Source organism: Hemiscyllium ocellatum, chromosome 31 (genome assembly GCF_020745735.1).
Source record: "Hemiscyllium ocellatum isolate sHemOce1 chromosome 31, sHemOce1.pat.X.cur, whole genome shotgun sequence".
In the NCBI taxonomy this organism is placed as follows: domain Eukaryota; kingdom Metazoa; phylum Chordata; class Chondrichthyes; order Orectolobiformes; family Hemiscylliidae; genus Hemiscyllium; species Hemiscyllium ocellatum.
In genome coordinates, this window is record NC_083431.1 from 50147185 (window position 1) to 50163491 (window position 16307).

At 41.7% G+C, this 16307-nt stretch overlaps 1 protein-coding gene across 1 annotated transcript in view; it reads left to right on the forward strand.

Annotated features, from left to right (window-relative positions):
* ankfy1 (ankyrin repeat and FYVE domain containing 1) overlaps positions 1 to 16307 on the forward strand; it is an 83382-nt gene that overhangs the window by 34978 nt on the left and 32097 nt on the right. Inside the window, exons 8-10 of the mRNA XM_060847908.1 lie at positions 12089 to 12293; positions 12755 to 12823; positions 12927 to 13123. Of these exons, the coding sequence (XP_060703891.1) occupies positions 12089 to 12293; positions 12755 to 12823; positions 12927 to 13123 (471 nt within the window). The remainder of the gene's footprint in view (positions 1 to 12088; positions 12294 to 12754; positions 12824 to 12926; positions 13124 to 16307) is intronic.

The window sequence follows — 16307 nt, forward strand, 5'->3', positions numbered from 1 at the left end:
TTTTGGGAAGGTTTGAAATCTCAAACTGAAAATGTTGGGAATACTCGAGAGGTTAAGCGACATCTCTGGGGAAGATGCATGGTTAGCATTTCAGACGAATAGCTGACTTTATCAGAGCCAGATAAAATTAGAGATCTGTCTGGTTTGGAGCAAGTATGGAGAATTTATACTCTTCAGGCAAAGTAGCCTGCTTGATTAACACCCTATCCACCATATTCAAAATTCACTACCACCTTGCAAGTTCTCTCTCAAACCAGACATTGTCCTGATATACTTTCAGTGGTTCAAGAAGGTGGCTTGTCATTACCACCAGCAGCAGGGCAATTAGCAGTAGGTGATCAATGCTGTTAAAGGGTTCCGGAGCTAAAAGTTGTGCAGGGGTCCCCAATTTTACAAACGTTTGATATCCAAGAGCTTGTACTCATTAAAATTCCACCCTAGTGTGGGATGAAGACTCCACATGCAAATACTTCCTCTTAAGGGCAGCTGATTTGTTGTCCCTCATTGGTTTTTCTTTCTAGAGTCTAGATACTCCTCACCCCACCTCCAGGGGCCGGGTGTAGAAAGACGCCATTTAGTTTATCGAAGCTGCTCTGACCCTCCAAACAGCATCCCACTGGGATCCATCCCATACCCTTTCCCATAATTTCTAGAATTTACCATGGTTAATCCACCTGTCTGTTTAGAAGAGGAGGTAGAAATCTGAGACTTTTTTCGAACAATGGTTTTGGTAATACAACGTGAAGGAGTTGATGTTTACAAAGCTAGTAGATTGTGGAAACTGGGTAGGAGCAGCCTGAAGATCTTTGCACAGATTTGATACGTTGTTCAATTGCTTAATGTGTGTGCATCGGTCTTTATAAAGACTTTTTGTAAAGTCTTTAAGGTATTGAGTTCTTTTAATTTTGTGTTCTTCAAGTTTGGCAAAAGTATTAAAGATTTCTCTGAACTCTGCTCCTGTTATGTTTTACTTTTTGCTGAGTTTTGTTTTATGTCAGAATCTGGTTTTGAGTATGAATAACTAAGTGAGAATTCTGTAAACTCCTCCTCCTGAACCTGGTTGTGGGAGACAAGCTGAAATGGCTTTGGGTAATCTTGGAAATCTGATCTTTTGAAAGAGACTGTGGAAACCTGCTGTTGAAATTGCATTGCAACTTTTACCTTGAGTTAGGCTTGATATTACGTAAACACTGAAATTTCTGGCTTTTTTTAAACAGATTGCAGTGAAAGATTCTTTGCCCTTTGTCTTTGCCTTCTCTTCCCTCTAGATGCTAATTCCTTGCTTGATTATCGTTACTTGATGCTGATGGTCTTCTGTGCCAGTGAATATAATTTATGAAGGTGCACCAGGTTTTTCGATTCCATGCGGAGTCTCCAATGTAGGTAGTCCTGAGGAACTGCTGCATAGAAGGAACAGTGATGTAGTTCCATCTCAGGATAGTGAGGGAGTTTGAGGCAAACTCCGAGGTGGTGATGTCCCAAACATCTGTCTTGTCCTTTCTAGGTCGTAAGAGTTATGGTTTGAAAGGTGTTGTCTGTTTTGTTTTGTGTCTGAGTCTGGTTTTGAGTATGAATAGCTAAGTGAGAATTCTGTAAACTCCTGCTGAATCTGGTTGTGGGAGACAGTTGCATCTTGTAGATTGTACACACAATGCCACTGTGCATAGCTGCTTGAGTGCTGTTGGTGCCTTTTTGTCAGAAGAAAGCTTTCCATGGAATGGCTATACATAGAATCTGTGTTTAGAAGCAGGCTATTTGGCCTGTCAAGTCCACACTGACCACCTGAAGAGCATCTCACCCAGACCCACTTACCCTGTAACCCTGTATTTTCCATGGCTAATCCATCTACCTTGCACATCCTTTGACATTACAGACAACTTAGCATGGCCAGTCCACCTATCCCGCACATCTTTTGGACTTTGGGAGGAAACCAGAGGAAACCCAGCCAGACAGGGACAATGTGCAGTCTCCACACAGTCAACCGAGGCCGGATTCAAACCCAGGTCCCTGGCACTGTGAGGCAGCAGTGCTAACCACTGAACCACCATGTTGCCTGCACTACCTTTTGTTGTCCGGGTCAGCATTTGTGATTTTTGTCTTAATTAGTGCAGGCAGTTAATGCACAAAAACGTGGTTTACAATTTGGAGCCTGGTATAAGCTAGAGGCAGCACAGAATGCAGAATCCTTTTCCTAAAGGATATGAGTTAGGAGGGCAAAAAGGGGACATGAGATAGCTTTGGCAAAGAGTTAAGGAGAATCCAAATGGCTTTTAAATACGTTAAGGGCAAAAGGGTAACTAGGGAGACAATAGGGCACTCAAACATCAGCAAGGCAGCCTTTGTGTGGAGCTGCAGGAGATGGGGCAGATACTAAATGAGTATTTTGCATCATTCTTTACTGTGGAAAAGGACATAGAAGATATAGAATGTAGAGAAATAGAGGACATCTTAAAAATGTCCATATTACGGAGGAGGAAGTACTGGATGTCTTAAAACGCATATAAGTGGATAAATCCCCAGAACTTGATCAGATGTACCCTAGAAATTGGGAAGCTAGAGAAATGATTGTTGGGCCTCTTGCTAAGATATTTGTATGTTGTGGTTCTGCTCGCCGAGCTGGAAGTTTTTGCTGCAAACGTTTCGTTCCCTGGCTAGGGAACATCATCAGTGCTGTTGGAGCCTCGTGTGAAGCGCTGCTTTGATGTTTCTTCCGGTATTTATATTGGTTTGTTCTTGCCGCTTCCGGGTGTCAGTTTCAGCTGCAGTGATTTGTATGTGGGGTCCAGGTTGATGTGTCTGTTGATGGATGTTCTTGCCGCTTCCGGGTGTCAGTTTCAGCTGTAGTGGTTTGTGTATGGTGTCCAGGTCAATGTGTCTGTTGATGGAGTTTGGGGATGAATGCCATGCTTCTAGGAATTCTCTGGCTGTTCTCTGTCTGGCTTGTCCTATGATAGTGGTGTTTTCCCAGTCAAATTCATGTTGCTGGTTGTCTGAGTGTATGGCTACTAGAGATAGCTGGTCGTGTCGTTTTGTGGCTAGCTGATGTTCGTGGATGCGGATTGTTAGCTGTCTTCCTGTTTGTCCTATATAGTGTTTTGTGCAGTCCTTGCATGGTATTTTGTAAACTACGTTAGTTTGGCTCATGCTGGGTATTGGGTCCTTTGTTCTAGTGAGTTGTTGTCTGAGCGTGGATGTTGGCTTGTGTGCTGTTATGAGTCCGGGTCGCAGTAGTCTGGCTGTCAGTTCTGAGACGCTCCTGACGTATGGTAGAGTGGCTAGTCCTTTTGGTTGTGGCATGTCCTCGTTCCTCGGTCTATCTCTTAGGCATCTGGTGATAAAGTTGCCTAAGAGATAGACCGAGGAACGAGGACATGCCACAACCAAAAGGACTAGCCACTCTACCATACGTCAGGAGCGTCTCAGAACTGACAGCCAGACTACTGCGACCCTTAGGACTCATAACAGCACACAAGCCAACATCCACGCTCAGACAACAACTCACTAGAACAAAGGACCCAATACCCAGCATGAGCCAAACTAACGTAGTTTACAAAATACCATGCAAGGACTGCACAAAACACTATATAGGACAAACAGGAAGACAGCTAACAATCCGCATCCACGAACATCAGCTAGCCACAAAACGACACGACCAGCTATCTCTAGTAGCCATACACTCAGACAACCAGCAACATGAATTTGACTGGGAAAACACCACTATCATAGGACAAGCCAGACAGAGAACAGCCAGAGAATTCCTAGAAGCATGGCATTCATCCCCAAACTCCATCAACAGACACATTGACCTGGACACCATACACAAACCACTACAGCTGAAACTGACACCCGGAAGCGGCAAGAACAAACCAATATAAATACCGGAAGAAACATCAAAGCAGCGCTTCACACGAGTCTCCAACAGCACTGATGATGTTCCCTAGCCAGGGAACGAAACGTTTGCAGCAAAAACTTCCAGCTCGGCGAGCAGAACCACAACAACGGATACCCGAGCTACAAATCTTCAATCAGATTTTAAAGATATTTGTATCATTAGTCACAGGTGAGGTGCCAGAAAACTAGAGGTTGGCTAACGTGGTGCCACTGTTTAAGAAGGGTGGTACGGACAAACCAAGGAACTATAGACCAATGAGCCTGATGTCAGTGGTGGGCAAGTTGTTGGAGGGAATCCTGAGGGACAGGATGTACATATATTTGGAAAGGCAAGGACTGATTAGGGATAGTCAACATGGCTTTGTGCGTGGGAAATCATGTGTCTCAAACTTGATTGAGTGTTTTGAAGTAACAAAGAAGATTGAGGGTAGAGTGTAGATGTGATCTATATGGACTTCAGTAAGGCGTTTGACATGTACCTCATGGGGGCCTGATTAGCAAGGTTAGATCTCATGGGATACAGGGAGAACTCTCCATTTGGATACAGAACTGACTCAAAGGTAGGAGACAGAAGGTGGTGTGGAGGGTTATTTTTCAGTCTGGAGGCCTGTGACCAGTGAAGTGCCACAAGGATCTGTGCTGGGCCCTCTACTTTTCTTCTTTTATTTAAGTGATTTGGATGCGAGCATAACAGGTATAGTTAGTAAGTTTGCAGATGACACCAACATTGGAGGTGTAGTGGGCAGTGGAGAAGGTTACACCTGATTACAACAGGATCTTGATCAGATGGGCCAATGGGCTGAGGAGTGGCAGAAGGAGTTTAATTTAGATAAATGAGGTGCTGCATTTTGGGAAAGCAAATCTTAGCAAGACTTATACACTTTAATGATAAGGTCCTCTGGAGTGTTGCTGAACCAAGAGTCCTTGGAGTACAGGTTCATGGCTCCATGCAAGTGGAGTCACAGGTAGATAGGATAGTGAAGGCAATGTTTAGTATGCTTTCCTTTATTGGTCAGTATATTAAGTACAGGAGTTGGAAGGTCATGTTGCAGCTGTACAGGACATTGGTTAGGCCTCTGTTGGAATATTGTGTGCAACTCTGGTCTCCTTCCTATCGGAAAGATGTTGTGAAACTTGAAAGGGTTCAGAAAAGATTTACGAGGATGTTGCCAGGGTTGGAGGATTTGAGAGACACAGGTTGAATAGGCTGGGGCTGTTTTCCCTGGAGCGTCGGAGGCTGAGGGGTGACCTTTTATAAAGGTTTATAAAATCATGAGGGGCATGGATAGGGTAAATAGACAAAGTTTTTTTTTGCTGGGGTGGGGGAGTCTAGAACTAGAGGGCACCAGTTTTGGGCGAGAGGGGAAAGATATGAGATCTAAGAGGCAACTACAGGGAGAGGGTGGTGCATGTATGGAATGAGCTGCCAGAGGAAGTGGAGGATAGTACAAATACAACATTTGAAAGGCATCTGGATGGGTACATGAATAGGAAGGGTTTTGGCGGGATATGGGCCAGGTGCTGGCGGTTGGGATGTTTGGTCGGCATGGACAAGTTGGACCGAAGGGTCTGTTTCCATGCTGAATGGTTCTATGACTTAGTGAAACCGATGGCTATTTATGACCATTCTCAGGATTGCCATTGATAAGACTAACTTTATATTCCAGAATTACTGAATTCTGTTTATTTATCAGCTACTATAGTGAGATTTGAACCCAAGTCCCCAGAGCATTAGTTTGGGCTGCTGGATTATTCATCCATAATATTCCCACTATGCCACCATGTCCCTTAAAGCTATTTTCATCCAGGTGCATCTTTGGTGTTTTGAACTTGACTTTCATTTGTAGTGATCTAAGGGCAAGTCATCTACTGATTCCTCCTGCCTCGCAGCTTTGTGCTTTCCTCGGTCTTGTAGTTCATGTTGTAAGAAATTGCACAGTTTTTTTTGGGGGAGGGGGGACTATAAACTAAAATGGAGGTCTGGTTGCTATGACTAAGAAGGCTTTAATTTGAAAATGTAGCTGTGGACTTGTCTTTTCCTTTTTTCTCCCCTTTTCTCACTCCCTCACTTTTTTTTTTCTTCGTTCACTGCCCTTCCTTCTCCCCCCACCAGCCTGTTTCTGTTTCTCTTTCTGGTATAAGTGAGGCATAATTATGACTGTAATCTTTCCAGTTCAGTTGTACCAGTATGAACTTCCCACATTCAGTTTTGATGAGTCATGTGATGAGGTCAAAGAACGATTGAAGTGGTTTCCTCTTTGTATCTGAAGGATACACCAGTCCTCTTCCTCCCAAGGTTGAACCTTTTTCAGCACCTGTTTTCTCTCCAATTCTGGCCCTGACACCAACTCAGACTTCACTGGTTCAACCCTTTGCAGTGGCTTGTAACACTGAACCCAAAGTGTTTGACTGGGGCAATCCACAAAGAGGCTGGCATGATGACCCTTCTACTGCTCATGCACAGATGGAAAGAAAAAGCGAATACCTTGAGAGACAAACACTAGTTTGTTCAGAGAAGTTAGTAAACAAAGTTTTTTTAAAGGAGAGAATGTTGTATTGGAGTTTGATTACTGTGGGATACACAGCTACAAAGTATTTAAGTTGTTGGTTAATTGGACAGGGCACAGTGTGTTGGTTGTGAGGGATGTAGGAGGTCAGTCTGAGCAATGGAGATTTTGTGCTTTCGGATGTGTTGAGAAGGGGTTGCTATGGGTAGCAACTTTTTATACAGAGGCCTTTATTTTAAAAAGAGACATTCGAAATAGATGCCCGAGTAGGCCGTTTTACCTCTTGCGCCTAGGCAAAATCATCTTTTGTTCTAAGCTTCAATGGATCCAGGCCTGTCTAAATGTTTTTCTCCAGTTTCTCACCTCCCCCACATTCCAAGTATCAATCAAATGAACCTTCGGTGAACCCCTGATACATTTATTTCCTGAGATAAGACCAGAAGTGTAAACAGTACTGCATATATGGTCTTGTACAACTGTGGCAAACATCCCTACTTTTTATATCCCATTCCCCTTGCAATAATAACCCAGCTGCTTCAATCACTAGCTGTATTTGCATACAAACTTTGAGATTATGTCCCAGGGCATCCATGTGCCTTTTGTACTGCAGAGTTCTGCAGTGTCTCTATTTAAATAACAACATTGTTTCTATTCTTCTGCCAAAACGGCCAAGTTTTGCATTTTTTTTCTCCTGATTAACTTATAATTCCTTTTCACACCTTACTTTCCTACTTACCCTTGTGCCCTCAACCAACTCTTCCAAGTTTGTTAATATAAATACGTTGAGGCCCCAGCACTAATTTATAGCACTCCACTCATCAAATTTTGCCAAACTGAAAATGGCCTATTTGTGCCAAACTTTTTTCATTTTAACTAATTAACCTTTTATTCATTCTGTTTTACTGCCAACACCATGAGCTTTTGTGTAGTAGCCTTTGTGGAACCTTGTCAGATGGCTCTCAAAACCTAGGTAAATCACAGTTAGAGTTCCCTATATCCACCGTGCTTGCTGCTACTACAAATAAAAACCCAAATAAGTTGTCAGACATGATTTTTTTTTTCCCTCTAAACCATGTTGACTATGCTTGACTTGTATTGAGGCTTCCTAAGTCTATAGTTTCTGCTTTCTGTCCCTCTTCCTTGAATAAGAAAGTCCCCTTTACAGTTTTCAAATCAAATGGACTCTTTCCAGAATTTAGGGAATTTTGGCAAATTTAGAACAAACACTGTTTCAGCGGCCACTTTTTAAAACTATTTCAGCTTGAGGTTCCACTAGTATCCATCTGGGGACTTGTCAGCTTCCAGTTCAAATGTTTTCCTCCATCCTGATTCAGAATTATTTCTGGAATGTTATTCATCTTTTCTGCTAAGAAAGCAGGTGCAAAATATCTGCTCAATTCATCTTTTTCCTCCTTTTCTTCTACTAATTACTCAGAAGACCGATGCTCACTCTATTCCTTCTTTTTGCTCTCGCTCCCCTTTCCTTAAAATACCATTAGGAACATGTTTATGCTTCCTATTAGATTTCCCTATGACTTTAATTTCTTTAACTTTTGTTCATCTTTTAGTCATCTTTTGTGCTGTGCTACATATTGTCAAATCCTGCTGGCGTGCCACTCAACTTTGGAATTATTTGCTTTTTCTCTCAATTATATTTGTATCTTTAGTTTCCTTTTTTAGCCAGGGGTGGTGCATGCTTTCCTTGGAGTCTTCTATTTTCAATGCAGTGTACCACTTCTGAGTTTTCTGAAATACATCCTTAAATGAGTGCCACTATCTTTACCGGCCTATCCTGCAATTGAATGTTCCAGTCCATTTTCACAACTGTCTTTCAGACTGTCATTTTTTTCTAAAGTTTAAAACAGCAGTCTTAGATCCACTCTTCACTCCCTCAAATTTGAATGTAAAGGTGTTATGCTCTTAGCTACATATTAATATTGTACCTTTACTATGAGGTAATTGGGTAGAAGATTTGATTATATTTTAGCTTTAGTGTCCTAACATTTTGGATGGCTTTCATTATTTTAAATTTACTATGTCAATGTAGGCAGGAATTGTGGCTCATCTTATTACTGGGCAAACAGTACACAAGCAACAGAAGTTATGTGAGGTATCTATCTGTGTTGTCTAAGAACAGGAATAGGCCATCTCACCCCTCAAGCCTGCTGCCACCCACCTTGTGTTGGTGGCTGATGTCACCTAAGGACAATCTTAATTCAAGAGGGTCAAAGTGGTTCTTGTCAGTGACTCATGAGGCTAAATGGTAGGGGAGGAAGAGAAAACCACACTGAAGATGCTCCAGCCATGAGTAGAACCAAGTAAGAGAGGCCCACGTACCTGAATGATAAATGTAAATATCAGAAAGGTGGGGTGCACTTATTCTGTAGGCCTGCAGCCAAAAAACGTAGTTGCCTTTTGGGAACAAGAGTGTTACTCATGGGGTAGAGCTGAGAACTTAAGCTGGGGATTCTTGTGGAGTTGAGAGAAAGGCCAGACTTCTGAGTGGTTAGAATTAATCTGGGTGACAAGCTCCCAGCTCCTATGAGCTCCTTGCATTTGGAGAGTGGATAAAGGAGACCATTAGTGAAGAGAAGGTGGCTTTGGCAGAGAGGTGAGTTGACCTGTTGGCACCTCATTCAGGCCAGTCCCATTTGGTGGCTGACTGAACAAGTCTGCTTCAGATATATTCACCTTGGAACTAAAAGCTAATGTGGGAATCTTGTAATAGGAGTGGGAGAGGGATGAGGATTAAATGGACAGATTTATAGGAGGTGAGGGCATCACTGAACTGATGAGAAGCTTGGAAAAGTGAAGTATTGTGTCATTCCTGATGAAGGGCTTATGCTCGAAACGTCGAATTTCCTATTCCTGAGATGCTGCCTGGCCTGCTGTGCTTTGACCAGCAACACATTTTCAGCTGTGGAGGGCTAGTGACTTGGTATTTGGTTTGAAAATGTGGTTCGCCACCAGTTTTGAGATTTTGGCTACTTAATGAGATTGACCTATGACAGCAGACAGAAAATCTTTGATTTATCATTTGTCATTTGAACAGTTATACTATCTGCAGGAGTCTGTTACTTGTTTGGCATTAGTGCAAAATTAATTGTGTTGTGGTGTTACGATTTGTTGAGAAACAGCCTGAGGCTACTTTATATTAGGTGTATAACTTTTAATTGTATACAAGTGAAGGTTTTGCATATAACTGCAAAGAATAAGCTTGCATTTAAATCTTAGGACACTTAGTTTTGCCAGCTGTATCCAGGATTGCTTAAATAGCATGTGCAGGTTGCCATCTTGTGGAGGGAAGAGGAATTGGGGTTGCTGTACAGTTTATTAATAAAACTTGAGCCTTTCATTTTGTTCTGACTTTGATCCACTTGATGCTATGGAATGTAGCATTAATTTGGCATTAGAGAAAAAAAAGCTGCTGTAAATATTCAGGAATTAAGGCAACGTGTGGAGAGGGCATTGATACTCCAGATTAGTGACCTTCCATCATTAATATCTTTCTGCTTTCAGACCCAACATTTGTTCTCCCATGCTTGGATGGTTATGCATTGGAAATTTCTAAATTTTCATGCCTGTCAACTGCCACATCTTTGCACATAAATAGTTTTAACTGTCAACTCGGTAAAGTTGGATTTGTGTATTTTACTTTTAGATAAAGTTTGCAGCTTGCTTTAAGCATCCCTCACTCCTCCTGGAAACGACAGCAATTCTTTGACAGCAGGGATTTACCTGCCAGTTAGGAATTGATACGAGGCAGTCTCCAGACAGTTTCCCACCTGCCCTCCCAGGGTCACTGACTCCATTTAGTGTGTGTGCCCAACTGCTGTTTCAGTAACAACCTCTACAGGAAGGCATGAAACCTTCATATTTTGGAGGGAAAGTGTTTTCAGGCTGCTGAGGGAGCTCAGCAGAAAAATGCAATAATTGTTATCAAATGGTTTCCCTGGAGCGTCGGATGCTGAGGGGAGACCTTTATAGAGGTTTACAAAATTGAGGGGCAGGGATAGGGTAAATAGACAAAGTCTTTCTTTTCCCTGGAGTGGGAGAGTCCAGAATTAGAGGGCATAGGTTTAGGGTGAAATGGGAAAGATATAAAAGAGACCTTTTGTTTCACACTGGTCCATGTATGGAATTAGCTGCTAGAGGAAGCGGTAGAGGCTGGTACAATTGCAACATTCAAAAGTCATCTGGATGGGTATATGAATAGAAAGGGTTTGGAGGGATATGGGCCAGGTGCTGGCAGGTGGGACTAGATTGGGTTGGGATATCTGGTCGGCATGGACGAGTTGGACCGAAGGGTCTGTTTCCATGCTGTACATCTCTATGACTCTATTTAGAGTACTTAAAGCTACCTGTATAAATGGAAGAGTTGGAAAATTGTGGAGAAAGGAGTGGGAAGCTATATTGGGATGTGATTGAAGTGCTAGCATGGATTTAAGGCACTTTTTTGTTGTACATGCACTATACAGCACACCAAAACAGCAATATCATTCTGTTCTCAGTAAATGCATGTGTCGGAGCGTGATTCAATTGTTTGGCTCAACTAATATTTAATTTGATGTTTGTGGAGGTGTATGGAATCTGACACCAACATGTGAATTCTAAAACTTGTGCCAAGTGGGATTTAATTCTTTAACTTTGTAGTTAAATGCTAATCTTTAGAACTGTAGTAATTTTTCAACTACGTGCAAACTTGGGCCATTCTTCAGTATTCTGAACAAAGATCAGTTTGAATGTCAAACACCCCAAAAATGTTAACATTTCAATCCTGTTTGCAGTGGTGTTGATCCTTTTTTCCCTAGGCACACATGGAACATTGAAGAGCCATTTGTTTCCCACTTGGTGTAAGATTTAGAATTCACATTGTTGGTGTCAGAATCCATACTCCTCCACAAACAACAACAAATTGAATATTAGTTGAGCCAAACAATTGAATCATGCTCCTATACTTGTGTTTACTGAGAACAGAATGATATTGCTGTCTTGGTGTGCTGTATTGGTTTGGTTTGAGTGGAATTAGAGAGGAATATTGAATGTATCTGTTGAGTGCTGAGAGGAAATTGGAATGTGCATGTTTTAACTGGTGGAATTCTGTTCATGTATTGGAGTGGCTTTATTATGCCAAATATATTTGTCTCAAACTAGTTTCCTGCAAAAGTAAAAGATTCTGCCCTACTAAAGTAGAAAGTTGGGCTTAGACTAGTTCTGGGTTCTACCTACTGGTAGCCCATGCCTTCCTGATAATTAGGAATTTGTGTATTTGACTCTTTGAACCTGAAGTCATTTCACTCTGTAGATGGAACATTGATCTGGTTGGCTGCTCCAATTACAGCATCCACAGAAATATTTGGTGATAACAATGCTATACTGATTTATACTGGGTTTTGTACATGCAGTTCACATATCTAATCTTCCTACACTTTTATTAGATTTTACTTCCCTTGCATCAAACCAGGCTGCTTTTGTAATCGATTCTTTTGGTAGTCTGCTTCCCAGTTTGGACAGTATAGAACACTACTGTGGTCCTTTACTTCCTTGTCAAACTCTGTTTCAAGGTAATTGGAACATTGCAAACTATAGTGTGGACATTTCTGCAAAATATCTTTATTTTTCATAAGTTTTTATACAGCCTTATCACACTTAAATTTGAACCAAATATTTTTGGGACTCCTTTAATACAGGTGATGAATTTTCGGCTAGCTTCCTAATTCGCAATGGTGCTCGTGTGAATGCTGCTACGTATGGACAGCAGGAGACACCTCTTCACCTTGTGGCCTCATACAGTCTGAAAAAGCATTCAGTAGAAGCAATGGCAGGAATGGCACGTATTGCACAAGCGCTCTTGGAAGCATCAGCCAATTCAAACATGCAGGACAACAAAGGACGGTGAGCAGCAGTTGTCACTGTCCTCTCTCCTATCTATATTGTGATAAATTGGAACTAAGTGTGTGTTCTACCAGTATTTCTCCCCTTGTATGTTTTCGCACTCCTTTCGTTTTCCTTGTCACTGCCATGCCTTCTGCTAGATTGTTGTGGAGCGCTGTCGGCCCATTTAAGTAGTACTGGCAGTTGTTGTAGTAAGTAGAAGTAGCAACACTGTCTGGTTGTCATCCTACCGGTTTTGGAATTGGGGCCCTGACCTTAATCGTATAACCTGTCCAAATCTAACTGACCTTTTGAAGGAGCTGCAAATAAACTGGTTGCTTTAATCCTGTGAATGATGCATTGTTTAGCTGAAAATTTGCTAAAACCATCTTTATTCGGTCAAATTGTGTAGCAGTACTATTACAAAAGCTATGTATTGGTTGTTAACTCCTTCCACTGAGATCTTTTCCTTGTTTACACAGGACGCCTTTACACACTTCTATACTGGCAGGCAATGAGTATGTTTTCACACAGCTACTGCAATGTAAACAGTACGTATGAATCACTAATTTCTTCATTGCTTCTTCTGAAAACACTTCGCTGCTTGAAGTGAAATTGTTTTCTAAAATGTCTTTGGCAAATGTATTTTTCCAGAATTGACCTGGAGCTGAAGGACCATGAAGGAAGCACGGCGCTATGGTTAGCACTCCAGGATATAACCGTGGACTCCGATCAGTCGGTGAACCCATTTGATGACGTTCCAGTTGTGAATGGCACTTCATTTGATGAGAATAGTTTTGCAGCAAAACTAATTAAACGGGGTAGTAATCCAGATGCCCCAGATGCAAAGGGTGAGAAACTAGCAAATACACCAGCGGGAAAATTACATGTGTGCACACCAATCCTCACCTTTTAAGTTGTACCATAATCAACAATGTAATGTGCCCTGCAACAAGCTGGTTTTGCAGTGCAGAGAAAAATCAGAGGAACTATTCGTTTGAAAGGCCTACAGGATAAACTGCAGTTTCTATAAGCTGGTGATGCGGGGATGGGCATCAAACCAGAGAAGCCATCAAACTTTGGACTCGAGCCAGCCTTTGAATGTAGCTGCATTCATCCAGGGAAGTGATGCTCAAAGTTTGTGAGAAGATTTGTAGCTCGGGTGCTCGTTGTTGTGGTTCTGTTCGCCGAGCTGGGAATTTTGTTGCAGATGTTTCGTTCCCTGTCTAGGTGACATCCTCAGTGCTTGGGAGCCTCCTGTGAAGCGCTTCTGTGATATTTCCTCTGGCATTTGTAATCGTTTGAATCTGCCGCTTCCGGTTGTCAGTTCCAGCTGTCCGCTGCAGTGGTCAGTGTATTGAGTCCAGGTCGATGTGCTTATTGATTGAATCTGTGGATGAGTGCCATGCCTCTAGGAATTCCCTGGCTGTTCTGTTTGGCTTGTCCTATAATAGTAGTGTTGTCCCAGTCGAACTCATGTTGATTGTCATCGGAGTGTGTGGCTGCTAAGGATAGCTGGTCGTGTCGTTTTGTGGCTAGTTGGTGTTCATGGATGCGGATCGTTAGCTGTCTTCCTGTTTTGTCCTGTGTAGTGTTTTGTGCAGTCCTTGCATGGGATTTTGTACGCGACATTGGTTTTGCTCATGCTGGGTATCGGGTCCTTCGTTCTGGTGAGTTGTCTGAGAGTGGCTGTTGGTTTGTGTGCTATGAGTCTTAGTGGTCGCAGTAGTCTGGCTGTCAGTTCGGAAATGCTGTTGATGTATGGTAGTATGGCATATATACAGTCGTGAGCAGTAGCTTGTCAGAATGCATACAGCAATTATCTATCTTCTAATCAAACCAAGTTAGCTAATACAATATGGTAAAAATTAGTGGTAAACCAGAGAAGTAGGAACATTTTAAAAGCCCACAAAAGATGACCCAAAACCAGAATAAATTGAGGAGAAAGTAGCAAGTAATGTCAAGGTGGACAATGTCTTTATTTAGAAACTGAGAATGGGGCCAGAGTGGACATAGGTTTGCAGCTGAGGAGTTGAATAAATATTGGCGTCTACCATGAAGACTGAGGATTCCAAAAATAACATTCCAATCAATATCACTAGAGAAGTGTTCTAGGTGTACTAATGCGTCTAAAGATTGATGGGTTTTTATAGTAGGATTGTAAAGGAGGTAGCTCTAGTGATAATGGTCTACTAGTAATCTTCCAAGAGTCCTTCGGTTTTGAAAAAGTCAGAATTGGGACAACCAATGCCATTTGCTGTACAAAAGGGGTCAGATTTTAAAAAAAAAACGTAGGCCAGCCACCTTAACATCTGTTTATTCGGGTAATGTTAGAGTCTAAAGGATTTAATGGTAGAGCATGGAGAAATACATAATGTAGTCGAGTAGAGTCATATAGCATCTTGAAGGGCAATCCTGTTTGGCAAATTTATTGCAGCTGTAATTGGCCGATTGCCACAGGGATCATTGCTGGGACCACAAGTATTTATAACGTATGTTCCTCAGTGGGATGAGAAAAGTGAATGTGCTATTGTCTAGCTTAAGGATAAAATGAAAATAGCTGACCAGAGTGGTGATGAGGATGTCACCATCTACAAAGGGATGCACACCAGTTAAGAGTTAACAAAAGCTTGGCAGGTGGAATAGATGTTATGTACTTTAGCTGGAAGAGTAGAGGAGCTGAATAGTATTTAAATGGGGAAAGACAGCAGTAAACTGCAGCTCAAAAGGATTGGAAGTTCTTGTGCATGAACTGCAAAAAGCTAGCACCAAGTTCAGGTATTGGAAAGGCAAATGGAAATGCTGGCCTTTATTTCAAAGGGAATGGAATATGAAAATAAGGACGTCTTGCTAAAACAATTCAAAACTATGCTAGTTTGATGACTTTTGAATACTGTGAGCACCCATTATCGAAGGACAGATACACCAGGATTGCAGGCAGTCCAGAAAAGATTCACTTAGCTGATCCTGGGTATGGATCCTGGGTATCTTGAGGAGAGGTTGTGTAGGTTGGGCATTGGAGTAGGTAGTACTCATTGGAGTTTTGAAGAATGAGTAGACGTTATTGAAAATATCAGGTTCGTAAGGGACTTGATGGGGTATTCGTGGAGGTGGTTATGCCTTGTGGGAGAGTCTAGGACCAAAGGACATATGAGCAGCACCTCATTCTGAAATTAAGGCAAAAGTGAGGATTTTTGAGGATCGTGAATCTGGAATTCTTTAATGCAGAGACTTAGTAGTTAAATAAATTCAAGATTGCTTCTCTTACTGATTAGAAAAACTATTTCAAAGATTACGTGGGTAAAGGCGCGAAAGTGAAGTTGGGGATTATCAGGTTGACCATGATCTCATTGGTGGAGCAAACTTGATGGGCTGAATGGCCTACTATTTCTGCTCTGACCTCTCTTTGACTTTGCGATATCCAAAAGTGCTTTGGAGAAATTGGGAGTGTGATAGCTAATGTATGGCACAGTACAGATTAGTGACTCATTTAGCTTCTGCTGGTATAAGCTGGCAGATAAATGGAAGCCAGTGCACTGTAAAACTCAGTCTGTGCTTCAGTAAGATGATGGAGGATGTTTTATGTCCAGCTGAACAAACAATTTAACATCTAATCCAAAGTGACATATTAATAAGTGTCACCTTTAGCTTGCTATCCTTTGAGAGAAATGGTTTAGTTTTGTGCCTGATGACAGTCAAAGCTGGATGAGAACACATTTAATCATGTTTACTGCTGGTCACACCGCTTCAGTGGAGACAAGTGTTAACATTCTGAGCTGGGTAACATTATGAAACTCTAAAGGTTATTTAAGTTTCCCTCATCTTATTGTGGCTTAGTTATGGATTTTTTTTTTTGTTTCTCCAGAATTGAAGTGTATCTCTATAACCTAATGATTTGAAAGTGTTATGATTTCTTCTGGAAACATGCAAGTTGCTAAATTCCTAAATGAAGAAACTATTGTAATTTTGGTTCAGGTTAAAGTTATATTGTAACTTAAGTATGAAGGTCAGTTTAAATTGTTGATAAATTTAAGA